The sequence below is a fragment of the Paroedura picta genome, chromosome 18 (genome assembly GCF_049243985.1).
Source record: "Paroedura picta isolate Pp20150507F chromosome 18, Ppicta_v3.0, whole genome shotgun sequence".
Lineage (NCBI taxonomy): Eukaryota > Metazoa > Chordata > Lepidosauria > Squamata > Gekkonidae > Paroedura > Paroedura picta.
The window spans coordinates 1,418,609-1,430,717 of NC_135386.1; the positions used below are offsets into that span (position 1 = coordinate 1,418,609).

Consider the following 12,109-nt stretch of genomic DNA (forward strand, 5'->3'; position numbering starts at 1 on the left):
CGCCCTTGGTTTCGTAACATTTCGGACTGGACGCGTCGACATCTTAAGTTTGTGTCCCCCCCCCCCCTTAACTTAAGCGGTTCACAAAACAGGCGGGGGGGGGGGAGGGAGGGAAGGGAGAAACGGGGGGTTCCGCAAGACGACCTACAGCTAGGGCAACGGGGGAGGGCGTGAACAAACAGGGCATGGCACATGGCGCGTCACCATTCCTATTCACAGACATTTACAGTGGCGCCCCCAGCCCCACGTCTCCCCCCCCCCCCCGCCTAGCCCCGCCGCTGCTCGGAAATGTTCCAACGGGCTCTCTCGCACCGGGTCTCCCCGCCTCCCCGCCCCTCCGATTTACCACCTTTAGGAGAAAAAAACACCTTTCTTAGCCGGGTTCCTGACATTCAAAAATAAATACGTTTCCCCGAAGAATCCGAAGAGCCGTCGGGGGTGGGGGGGGGGTGGTCTCTGCCGCCCCCTGTCCCCGCCGGGGAGGAAAAGAGATCTTGACCAGCAGCTGGATGAGGGGGGGGGAGGGGGCTTGTGGAAGGCGGTGCGTCAACCGAGCGGGCCCGACCCGTCCGAAGTTGAGCGCTGGGCCCGCCCACGCCTTTGTGGCTCCCCCCGCAAGACCGGTTCGAGGCTGGGCCAGTTTCCTTGGGAGTAAAGCCCACTCGGCGCGGGGCCCTCCGTGCGCCCTCTCCCCCTCCTGGACTCCTCGGGGCCGCCTCCTCAGGCCGCGGTTCGACGGGGGGGGGGGGGAGTGGCCGCAGCGTCCAAAGACGGGGGAAATGTGACCAGCAGGGGCGAGGCGGCGGAGAGCGGGGCCGACGGGGACTGGACTGGGGGCGTCCTTCTCTGGCCTTCCTTCGCCCACCTGCCCCCAAAGGTGCGCAGAGGCGGCTGCCGGCGTGGGCCAAGGGGCAGAGCGTCGTCCAGGATGGGCGCCTCGGCTCTTGCGGTGTCCGGGCGAGGGGCGTCAGTGGACGGCGACGACGGCGTGGAGGGCGGCGGCGGCGGGGCCGGTGAGCGTGTCGCTGGGGGTGGCGGGGCTGCTTTGGCTGGCGGCGGTCTGCGAGGCGGTGGGGCTGAGCGAGGGCGGCGAGTTCGAGAGCAGGCTGGGCAGGGGCGCCGGCAGGGCGGGCAGGGCGGGCACGGCGGCGGCCGGCGTGGGCTTGATGGGCACCGGGATGGCCGGCAGAGTCTGCCCGCCGTGGCACAGCGGCTTGAGGGGCACCCCGTAGGCGCCGTAGTCGCCCCCGCCGCCGCCGCCCGCGCCCCCGCCGCCGCCCGCGCCGCCCATGGCCATGGGGCCGGCCGGGTCGAGCATGCCGGAGCCGTACATGTGGGGCCAGGCGGCACCCAGCTGGTTGGGCAGCGGGTAGGCGGCGGGCACCGAGGGCACGGCGGAGAAGGCGGCCAGCCCGCCGGGCATCTTGTACTCGCGGGCGATGATGTTCTCGATGGCGAACGGGTGCTTGAAGGCGGCGGCGGCGGCGGCGGCGGCTCCGGGCGGCGGCACGGCCAGGTTGTAGGCGGCGGCGGCGGGGGGCAGGTGCGCGGGCAGGTGGGGCGCGGCGGCGGCGGAGGCGGCGGCGGCGGCGGCCAGGGCGCTGAGGCGGAGCTTGGCCTGCTGCTGGAGGTAGTGGGCGGCGTCGGCGGCGGCGGAGGCGGCGGCGGAGGCGGCGTGGGGCTTGGTGGGCGCCAGCGGGTCGGCCTTGAGCACCTTGAAGCGCTTGCGGCGGCGCAGGAAGGAGCCGTTCTCGAACATGTCCCCGCAGCTGGGGTGCAGCGCCCAGAAGCTGCCCTTGCCCGGCTGGTCGGGCCGGCGCGGGATCTTGATGAAGCAGTCGTTGAAGGACAGGTTGTGGCGCAGCGAGTTCTGCCAGCGCTGCGTGTTCTCCCGGTAGTAGGGGAAGCGCTCCATGATGAACTTGTAGATCTCGCTCAGCGGCAGCATCTTCTCCGGCGAGCTCTGGATGGCCATGGCCGTCAGCGAGATGTACGAGTAGGGCGGCTTCTGGTCGCTGTACGTGTTGCGGCCCGGGCGAGGCATGGCGGGCACCGCGGCCACCACCACCACCGCGACCACGACCACGACGGCGCGCCCGAGCAGCTCTGCGGACGGCCGGGGAGACACACACAGAGAGAGAGGGAGGGACCGGCAGGGAGGGAGGGAGGGAGGGAAGACGGAGGGAGGGAGGGAGGAGAGCCGCGTTAGAGCCACCGGCCGGGGGGGTGAGGGGGGCTGAGCACACGCCGCCCACCCACCCGCCCGCCCGCCCGCCCTGCGCCCCCGAGCCCCCGCTCTGGCCACGGCGCGCAAAGGCGGGATCGCGCGGAAGACGCGCCAGAGGAGCCCCCCGCAGGCAGCGGAGACCGGTGCCCCCCCCCCCCCGCCAGCAGCAGCAGCAGCAGCAGCAGCAGGAGCGGCCGGGAGGGGGGTCTGGCCCCCGCGCATCCTCCGCCGGCAAACCCCGACCCTCCGGCCGGCGGTTCCCAAGTTGGGGAAAGTTCCCGGGATCGCGCCGTCCGCCCCCCGCCTGCCCGGGCGCCCTCCCCCCGTCCCCCAGTCCCCCCGTCCCTCCGTCCCTCGGTGCCGCTGCTCACCCACCTCAGAGGGGCCGCCGCATCCGGGCGGCGAGGGCGAGTCCCGACGGGGCCGCTGGGCAGGGGGCGGCGGGGCGGCGGCGGCGGCCCCGGGACCGTGTCGGATGGCCGCCCGGCCGCCTCTCGTGCTGCTCGGCAGCCCAGCTACTCGGCGGCCGCCTCCACGGCCGGCCAGCCCCCCATCTGATCGTCGCTGGCGGTGACAGGCGCAGAAAAGACCCCCGCCGCGGCGCTTCATTAATGGGCCACTTCGGCGCTATCAGATGACAATCGCCGCGGGAGGGGGGGGAGGGGGAGGGGAGGGGGGAGGGGAGGGGGGAGGGGGAGGGCGCTGGGAGAAGCCCTCCTCGCCGCCGCCGCCGCCGCCACCTCCGCGCACGGCGGCCCCGGGCCAATGGGAGGCGGCAGCGGGCGGCGGAGACGCGGGCGGCCCCCGGGCGCCGGGAAGGGAAGGTAGGCGCGCTCCTGGGGGGTGGGCGGGTGGGGGGGGTCAGCCCGGCCGAGCCTCTCTCCTCCCGGACCCCTCTGCGGCCGCTGCTGCCTGGGCCGGCCTCAGGGCGGAGATGCGGCGCCGGACTCAGCCGGGCAGCGGGCGGATTGGACTGGGGCGAGGGGTCCGGCCCCTGCTTCGGCGGCTCAGTGCCCGGGGCCCCGGAGAGCCTCGGCCGGACAGCCGCCCGCCGTCCGTCCTGCTGAACTTGCGGGCCGGGAGTCCTCTGGGGCGGGGGCAGGTGGCCCTCCTCGCCTCTTGCTGCCGGGCGAGGGGAGGGCGCTGGCGGGCCGCGAGGGGCTCCGTGGAGGGCGCCATCGGGGCCGCCCCTTGGGTCGCCGGGTGGGGAGGGCGGGACAGGGAGCCTGTCTCGGGGGTCCCTTTGCGCAAGGAAGGGCCCCTATCCCGGGCGTGGGGGGGGGGTCCCAATTCACACACCAGGAGTATCGGGGTGGGTCCCGATCTCGCCGTTTCGCATCCCGGTCCGCCCCTCCCTTGCCAACCTGGACGCAGGACCTCCCCAGGGCCACCCCCCCCCTTTATTCCCCCGAAATCCATGGGCATTGGCGAGCGCCGGCCAGCCCTGTTAACCGCCCCGTCGTCGGGCGCAATGCGCATCGGCTCAACGGAGTTGGGGGTCGCGCCTCGAGGAATGGCCGCGGGACTTTGGGGTCCTCTGAACTGGATCCCGAAATCTGACGGCCTCGCGCTGGGCTCGGCCTCTGATGCACACGGGGAAGGCAGCCCAGGCGGCTGGCTTTGGGGACGCAGGGCGCGGCGCCCAATCCGGTTCCAATCCGGAGCCGCCGGGCCGCCTTTCTCTGCCCCTCCACTTGGGTAAAATGGACAATATTTCCCTGTTTTAAAAAGCAGCGGCAGCGGGACTGCGGTGTAGTCACCGGCGGGTTATTCTTGCTTATTCCCTCCCCTTAGGCGCCGCGGTCGGGACGCGTTCTTATCGCCTCACAACCACCCTGCGAGGTAGGTCAGTCACCAGCTCGCCCCGCCCTGAGGCTGAGGTCAGGGCCGCCAAGGGGATGTTGGAAGCGGAAAGAGGGCTAAGGCGAGAGACCCGGCCGGCCAATGGGGCGTTAAAAAGGCCCTTTTCCGATAGCGCCCCAAAGCGCCGCCGCTTCCCTATAGATGGAGTGTTTTCTGGATGCAGAAAAGGGAGGCGCTGCCCCGAGGCCGTCCGCTGCTCCTTCGGGTGGGGCTCCTCCGGAACGCAGTGGTCCCTCGGGTGTCCAAGGCCCAAGGCGGACCCTGCTTTGGCCGCCTTCAGACAGGCGCGCTTTGGAGAGGGCCAGCCGCTGGACGCGTCCCTCTCGGGGCCTGTATTGGACGGGGGATGGCGGAGAGGGTTCTTCTCGGCGGCGGCGGGATTCGAACCCAGGGCCTTCCTGGCTCTCCGCTGAGAACGTGGCTAGAGCCAGCCTCCCTGATCCCCCCACCCTTAAAAATATTTTCTCCCTCGCTCCCTGCCTGTCTATCCCCCTGCTTGTGGGGAAGGCTAAAATCGGAATTAAATAAAATCGCTTCCTTACGAGCAAACGCCCGCCGGCCGCCCTCTTGAGCGGCTACTCCCGAGGAGACGTGCCCCAGCCATCGGACGGCCGACTAATTTGTGAGCTGCGTTACTCTCCCCCCCCCCCGGCGCATTATATTATTGTACTTTTTAGAAATCCTCTTTTTTCAAAAGCCGATCCGCCCCCTGTTCCCTTCCCCACCTTTCTCTCGCCGGTCAATAACTCACCAAAACGTAACTTAAACACGAGGAATTTAGGAGATTAAACAATTTCATGAATATTGAAATGGCGCCGAATCCGCCGCGCCGCCGCTTGGCATGCGAGGGCACGTTTTCCAATCTGAGCAGAACTCCTTGAAGCCGAGAGGAGGAGAATGTCACCTTCCGCACGCCGCCCAAAATTAAAAAATAAAGAGCAGAGCGAAGCCAAGGAAGGCCGGGGAGGGGGGGCGGGGGGGACGATCGCCAGGCATTTCGGAACTGGAGCTGGCCACCCGAGGTGAGTCTAGGTCGTAGCGAAAACCTCCCCCCCCCTCCAAGCCAGCGGTCAGAGCCATGCTCCCCTGAAGAATCCGGATCAGATCCTCTTTCATGGAAACCGAAATTCCGAATGGCCGATTTCGTTATCAGGAAGCAGGAGCGGATTCCTTCCAGGCGGCAAAGGGGCACATGTGACTCAAAGGAGGCCGGTGAGAAAGGTCCGTGCTGCTCCTCACGACAGCCAAGGCGACCAAGGGGCTCAGTGGAGCCTCCAAGGAGAGGAGCAGTCTACCTCTGAATGCCAGAGACGGGGAGAAAAGGGCCCTCCCTTCCCGAAGCCATCTGGCCTTCGGAAGCAACAAAAAAAAAGGAAGGAAGGAAGGAAGGAAGGAAGGAAGGAAGGAAGGAAGGAAGGAAGGAAGGAAGGAAGGAAAGCTGGATTTATATTTTCATCTCCAGCTTTCTTGGGGAAGCCCCGAAGAAAACGAAAGGAGGGGAAAGGCGCGGGTCGGGAGGACGCGGCGGGATTCTTTTGTCTCGCCATTTACAGCTCCCCCCCCCGCAAGTTTCCGCTCTCTTTTCTTCTAAAGCTTGAGAGTTTTATTGGGGGGGGGGGGTCTTGTTGAGGAAATGTCTGTCCGCATAATCCCAGTGCCATGAAAACCAGCCCTCTGGATCGCGAAGCGCCCTCCGCCCAGCCAGCGCTCGAAGGGCGGCCATTGCAACGGGCTTGCTAGCGAGAAAGAGGGGCCGGCAGAAGGGCTGCAGGGATCCCGCCGAAAGATCACGGCGGAGGTGCGGAGGTCTGCCCGAGACAGAGGGGGCCAGGCCAGCCCAAACCCGGCTAATAGATAGATAGATAGATAGATAGATAGATAGATAGATAGATAGATAGATAGATAGATAGATAGATAGATAGATAGATAGATAGATAGCCAATCAGGCATTTTGAGAATTCTTCTTTTTAAAATGGAGCTGGCTTTCGAATTGACCCCCCCCCTACACACACACACCCCTCTCCCCCGGCTCCCTAACCCATAATTTGCCATAGGGGAGTCGCCCTCTTTTGCACGCCCCACTCCTTTCTCGGGAGACGCATGGGGGTGCCCCGTGGGTGCCCGACGCCGTTTCTTTCCTCCCCCCTCCCCAAATCCTTGGGTCGGGAAGGGACTGGAAGCGGGGCGGCGGGATCAGTATCCCTGCTGTAGGAAATCAAAACAAATAGGCCTCTTTTCTGTTTTTTTCTTGGGGGGGGGGTAGGGCGGAAGGGAGAGAAGACCCCTGATTCAAAGGGGCAGCGCAGGGTATTGGCGCAAAAAGACTCCGGCCAAGCCCGTTCTCTCCCTTGCCGAAATCCCGGCCGCCGAGGGGCCTTCCCGCCGCTCCTTTCTGGCCGCCCACCCCCTTCGCCCCCTTTTCCCACAAGCCGGACCACACACGTCCCCCGGAGCTGCCCCTAATTTATGCGGATCTCCCCCTCCCGAGGAACCCGCCGGGCGCGGCCCTGGCCCGGCCTGCGAAGGAGGAGGCGAGGAAGAGGAAGAGGAGACGGGGAGACCCCCCCCCCCGCCCGCTCTGAGCATGAGACTGATGGGAGGGCGCTGTTGGAACTGGGGGGGGGGTCATTGCGTCCAGTAAGCCCCTTCCTCCCAAAGCCCCTTCCTCCTGCCGCCTGGTGGGCACGGGCTTGTTAAGGCCTGTTAAGGCCTGCTGTAGGCGGCCACGGGGGGGGGGGGGTAGAAATGACCTCCCGACAGAGAGAGAAGTGAGAGGGGGGCTTTTCGGTAAAAAGAAAGAATTTAATCCAGGTGGGGTCTTGTTCTGGGAGGTGGGAGCAGACTTGCGAGTGGAGGCTGAAGCGGGCCCGCCGGGAGGTTGGCAAGGGGGCTTCCCCCAGTTGCTTTCAAAATCCATCGTTTTAGCCCCCCCCCCAAGGCGCCGGTTCAGCGTTCTGCGCTGAAAAAACCACTCTGGGTTAGGATCTCGCTTGCCCGATCCTATGCGTCTTCGGGGGGGGGGCGGGGGGCGGGGGGCGGGCGGGATGGCGCTAGCTGGCGTGAGAGCGCGCAGCCCCCCCTTGAATGGCTCTAGCCGAAATCCATTCCAGGGACCTTGGTGCGATTTATTTAACATCTAGGAGAATATTTCTCCTTCCAATCCGATCTCTGCCGCTAAAGCGAAAGAAACCGGCTCCGGGAATTTCTCCCCGCTCGGGAGAAAAAAGACGCAGGCGCAAGCCTGATCCTAAATCGGTGACCTCGGAAGTCGGTTTTGCAAAGTTCCCCTGGGGTGGGGCTGGGGGCTGGAGGGGGCGGAGAAAGGAGCGCCCGGCCGGGGGCGGCATTTCCAGGCGGCAAAAGAGGAGCGCGGCTTGGGGATTCCGGCCGCTCGGCAGACTCCAGGGGCCGCCTGCGCGGGGAGGGCTCGTCTGCGCGGGAAGTCTTCAAAGGCAAGCCGGGCATTTCGGGGTCTGCGGCCCAGAACCCGGGAAGACGGGCAGAGGCACGTGGGGAGAACCGGTGTGACGATGGGTGTCCAGGCGGCCGACAACGCTCCAATCCACAGCTGCACTGCAGGGGGAGGCGGGAGGCGCAATGGCGCGCCCCGATCCTCAACCCTGTCTTTGCTCAGAGAAGCGCTCGGGGTCCCGAGGCGACCCTTGCAACGTGGTCCTCCCGTAACCAAGACCGGCCGCCGTCTCCAAGGAGACCATGGAACGGAGGAGAGGCCAACGTTCCACGCGGTTGCCAGGCGCGCCTCATCCTCTTAGCGCATCTTTCCCCCACCCGGTCTCTGCTGGCCTGCACTGATTTGAAGTTTCTCCCCCCTCCTCTGGGGGCGCGACTCCCCCCCCCCCCGAGGTCTACTGATCTGAGGGTCGGAGGCAAAGTTGTGGGGAGGGGGTAATTGTGTGTGTGCGACCTCCCTCCCCCTTTGGAACCCCCACCCCAATAAATGTAACACTTTCCATCCACCCCCACCCCCCTTCTGGCCTCCTTGGAGGAAATCTAGCTCAGGCAACTTTCGTTCCGAAGGGGATTAATTCCCTCTCCCCCCCCCCACCCCCCTCGGCCCTCACTTTGGTGTTCGGGCTGCCTTGCATAATGGGCGCGGGGCTTGGTCATTTGTACCAGGCGAACAAAGGGGGGGAGGGGGGAGGGGGGAGGGGGGAGAGAGCGCGAGGAGGGGAATTCTCCAGCCCAATTTCCTTGCACTTGTGAACCTGGATCTGAAGTATCTTTTACAGCGGAGGAAAGGAGGACAATTTCGTGTGTGTCTTAAAAAAATGAAATAAAGAGGGCCGGGGGTGGGGGGCGAGCGCGGGACAAAGGCCCTTTCCCCGGGCCCTGAAAGCGAAGTGGTCAGGCGTGGCATTCCCAGGGCGGGGGGCCACAAAGGCGAGGTCAGGGGGGAGAAAGACAGAGAATCAAACAGTCACTGCCACCCTCGCCATAATAGGAAACAAATGTTGTTCCCAAAGAAAGAAAGAGAGAGAAAGGGGGGGGGGGGAGAAAGAGAGGGGGGGAGAAAGAGAAAGAGGATCGCTCCCATTCATCCCAAACAGCAAATGATACCTAAACAGCATTGTCCAAAGTGAAAACCACTTCGGGGGTGGTACCACCCAGAAAACCGAAAGGGGGTTGTGTGGGGTTTTAGGCTCCTCTCCCCCCTCCCCAAAAAGGGAAGGCACTGCCACTTGCACAAATAAAAAGGCGTCTATTTTGCGGTTGTGTTTTTAATTCCTGCGGTTGCGGAGGGTCCCGTGATCACGTCTGCTTGACACGTTTGCTCGAGAGTAAGCCCCACGACTTTCCAAAGGCTTCTTGATTGCGTCCTGAAACACACAACAGGGTTCAACTCTTCTCTTCCCCCCCCCCTTCCCTTTTTTGGTTTGAGTGCGCCGAAGGCCCCGATCCGGCCAGAGGTTTGCCTCAAAATGCACGGGAGGGAAAACACCCCCCCCCCAAACCACCAATTCCAAAGAGGCTTCCTTGGCACAAGGCCCAAATGCAAGAGTTTTGGGAATAAAAACGCAGAAGGGCTAAACCGGAATGTCTTTCGGCTTGCCCATAAGTGCCTTTTTCTTAATTCTGGCTTCACTCCCCCCCTCACCCCCCTTCCCCCATTGCCACCTACAAAGCTGACATCTTAAAGGCCGAAAAGTGACCACTGACCCCCTCCCCCTCCCCCTGCGCTTTCCGGTACTTAAAGAAAACAAATAAGTAAGTCTATCGGGCACTTTGCATTTCTATTGCCTGGACGGCCCTCCCCCTCCCCCCACCCCCTGCCCATGCAGAAACAACCAAGGTTTCCCACGGGGCGTTTGATGGGCCAAGGTCCCCTGCGTGGGGCCCGACTGGAGAGAGCCCCACTGGAGGGGCTGCGTCTGGGTCCACAGCTCAGTTAAGCCCGAAGCAGTTGGTGGTGGAGAGGGCAGAGGCAGGCAGAAAATCCTCTTAAGTGGGGAGGGGGCTTCAGTCCTGTGGCTTTACCCAAGGCCTGAACTCATTTCCTGGCCAGCAGAGCAAGCCCAGCAGCACCCGAAAAACTAACCAAAGATGGGGCAGGAGAGGAGATTTTGGAAGTCACAGAAGAACTGAGATAAAGATCAAGTCAAGTCAAGTCTGTCTGGAGCTGCAGGAAAGAGCTGGAGACCAGCAGCTCCTGAAAGTCTCCCCAAATCTTCTCCTCCCCTGTCCCAAATGCTGTGAGCCTTTCCGGTGGGCCTGGACTCTGGCTCTTCCCTCCTGCCACCGCTAGACTAGCCCGGCCACCCATCTTGATCCAGGTCAGCCCTGCTTCGTATTTGGCTGGGAGACCACCAAGGAAGTCCCAAATGGCAGACAAGGGCCCACCACCTCTGGTCTCCCCACAAGTCCTCCTCAGGCTCCAAGAGGGCAGAGAAGAAAGGAGTCCCCCAGACTTCTACCATCTTCTCGAGATCCTATTCAACGGGCAAGACCCTGGATGATCTGGGTTGCTGGACTTGCCAGAATTCTGTCTCCACAGCCGGAGCTGCCCAAATACCTCTAGAGATCTCACAAACAGGGAAGGAACCCAAAGGGGTCCTCCTATAGGAAGTTTGTGGAGGTGCTCTGCCAGGGGTCCCCAACTCTCCCCCTTTCCTGGTGCCTATCAAGAGCTTTCAGAAAGTTAGATTTTTTTAAAAAGTGAGTTACTGACCAGCAGCTGGACTGGACACAGTAGGGGCGGGATGGCTTAGGTAAAACTCCTTGCTGGATTGGGCCCAAGAATCAGATCCTTTGAGACCCAGAGCCAGGAGGCTCTCTGCCCTGTGGCTGGCCCTGCAGAGGAACTGGTTGGCCCCTGTGTGGGAAGGGAGGCTGGACTAGGTGGCCCCCCACTGGTCTGGTCCAGCAGGGTTCTTCTCGTGAAGCCATGACACCTATACCCAACTGTTGTTGGCTCTCCAGAGGTCCTGGCTGGCCACTGCTAGACTAGAAGGACTATTGGTCTGACCCAACAGGGTTCTTCTGAGGTTCTTCTGTTCTTACAGATCTCTTCTGTAACCCCAGCTCCCTCTCCGGGCCTGTCCCCACCAGCAGCTGAGCCATTTCTGGAATCTCTTCCAACTTGCCGCTTTTCCATCCAGGATCATCTCTGCTGAGTGGGCGGGGTAGTACCTCGGTATGTATCTCTCGCTATCTTCCCCAGCTATCTGGAGGCAATGTAGATTTTCTGAAGACCTAATGAATAAACAAGCACAGAGCCCTGGTGGTGCGATTTACATTGTTAATGCTTATATGTGTGTGATAAATATGCATTTCTGTGTCTTCAAGTAAACTCCCCCCCCCCCCCCCCGCCTTCATTGACAACCTACGGTGATTAAGAAGAGAACAGAGTTTGTCTTTCATAAGATGGTGATGTGCTTCATTTCCGGCTGGGCGGGAAGTTTCTCATTTGTTGGTAAATCCTCCTCCCACATCAGCAAGAGCAGAGTTACGAATGTTTTTAGAGAAAAGGATTGGGTCCATGTCCCCCCCTTCCAAAGCTGATGGATCTAGAGGAACGATACCAGCACGGTCACATCCCAAAAGATTGATAATAATCTGTTAACGGTACCCTTTGGAGGATGGAAACAGGGTAAATGGGTGGAAGGCAGGCAGAAAGGTCCTGTTAATTGAATTATATTTCTCCCTTTCCCACTTTTTCACCATTTCCCAAAGCGAGGGGAGGGGAGGTCTGTGGAGGTTTTCCATCCAAAAGCTGGCTAGGTTCGTACCCACTTGGTATCAAACAAGGCAGCCCAATTGCAGGACGTTAGATTTGTGCAACCAGAGAACAGCTGGGACCCAGCTATTGGCTGTCATGTACAAAGCCATATACAAAGCCCAAAGACCTGACTCCTTCTCATTCACAGGACCGCCTCTTTTCCCTCCGCTCCACCATGGCAACTTCGCTCCGGTACCAACCTGCCAAATGGGTAGAGTCAAAAACGGTCCACACACCTTGGTTTTAGAGTTTTCCCTGGCTTCGAACATTGTTCGATTGCTTCAGGCCGAAACGGTGACCTGTCCAACTCTACTTTTATTAAAGACACCCTTTGTTCACCCCCCTCTGCCTGTACTAAGTATCTGAAGAAGTCTGCATGCCCCCAAAAGTTTAAACCCAAAACAGAACTTGGTTGGTCTTAAAGGTGATCCTGGACTCAAAATTTGCCTGTATATGTTCTTTCTCCGTTGCGGCTCTCACCTTGTGGCCCATTTTACCCAAGGAGGCCCAGAAGCTCCTGTTCCGCAAATGATGCAAAACCGAGCGATCCAAGAGGGGTTTCCCCTGCCTCCTGGGACTGGAATCCACAGATTGACTGCCTCTGGACATGGAGGTTCTCCTCAGTCACCATAGCCAGTAGCCACGGATAGACCTCTATGAAACTGTCCCGTTCCCATTTGAAGCTGTTTATTGGTGAGGCCATCCCTCCATCCTCTGGCCGCGAATTCCAGACCTTAATCGCTCTCTGCATAGAGCCGGGCGGCACTCCCCTCTTCCCGTTC

At 62.1% G+C, this 12,109-nt stretch overlaps 1 protein-coding gene and 1 long non-coding RNA gene across 3 annotated transcripts; one reads left to right on the forward strand and one right to left on the reverse strand.

Annotated features, from left to right (window-relative positions):
• Nucleotides 1–821: 821 nt before the first annotated feature.
• FOXB1 (forkhead box B1) lies at nt 822–5,975 on the reverse strand. Of its 2 annotated transcripts, none has more exons than XM_077317797.1 (2): nt 4,842–5,975; nt 822–2,106 (listed from the first exon to the last, which is right to left on the reverse strand). In XM_077317797.1, exon 2 carries the CDS (start codon nt 2,042–2,044, stop codon nt 968–970), a length of 1,077 nt encoding a protein of 358 aa, XP_077173912.1. In that variant the 5' UTR covers nt 2,045–2,106; nt 4,842–5,975; the 3' UTR covers nt 822–967. The 2 variants fall into 2 exon arrangements, with proteins under 2 accessions (XP_077173912.1, XP_077173911.1); XM_077317796.1 differs by lacking the exon at nt 4,842–5,975 and adding an exon at nt 2,603–2,806.
• Nucleotides 2,951–11,805, forward strand: LOC143827834 (uncharacterized). The gene is made up of 3 exons (XR_013227414.1): nt 2,951–3,051; nt 10,612–10,742; nt 11,476–11,805. It is a non-coding gene; the product is annotated as an uncharacterized LOC143827834 (long non-coding RNA).
• The last annotated feature ends 304 nt before the right edge of the window (nt 11,806–12,109 follow it).

Bases quoted from the DNA above. Each gene is read 5' to 3' on its own strand.
- FOXB1 (XM_077317797.1), bottom strand. From the start codon at position 2,044: ATGCCTCGCCCGGGCCGCAACACGTACAGCGACCAGAAGCCGCCCTAC.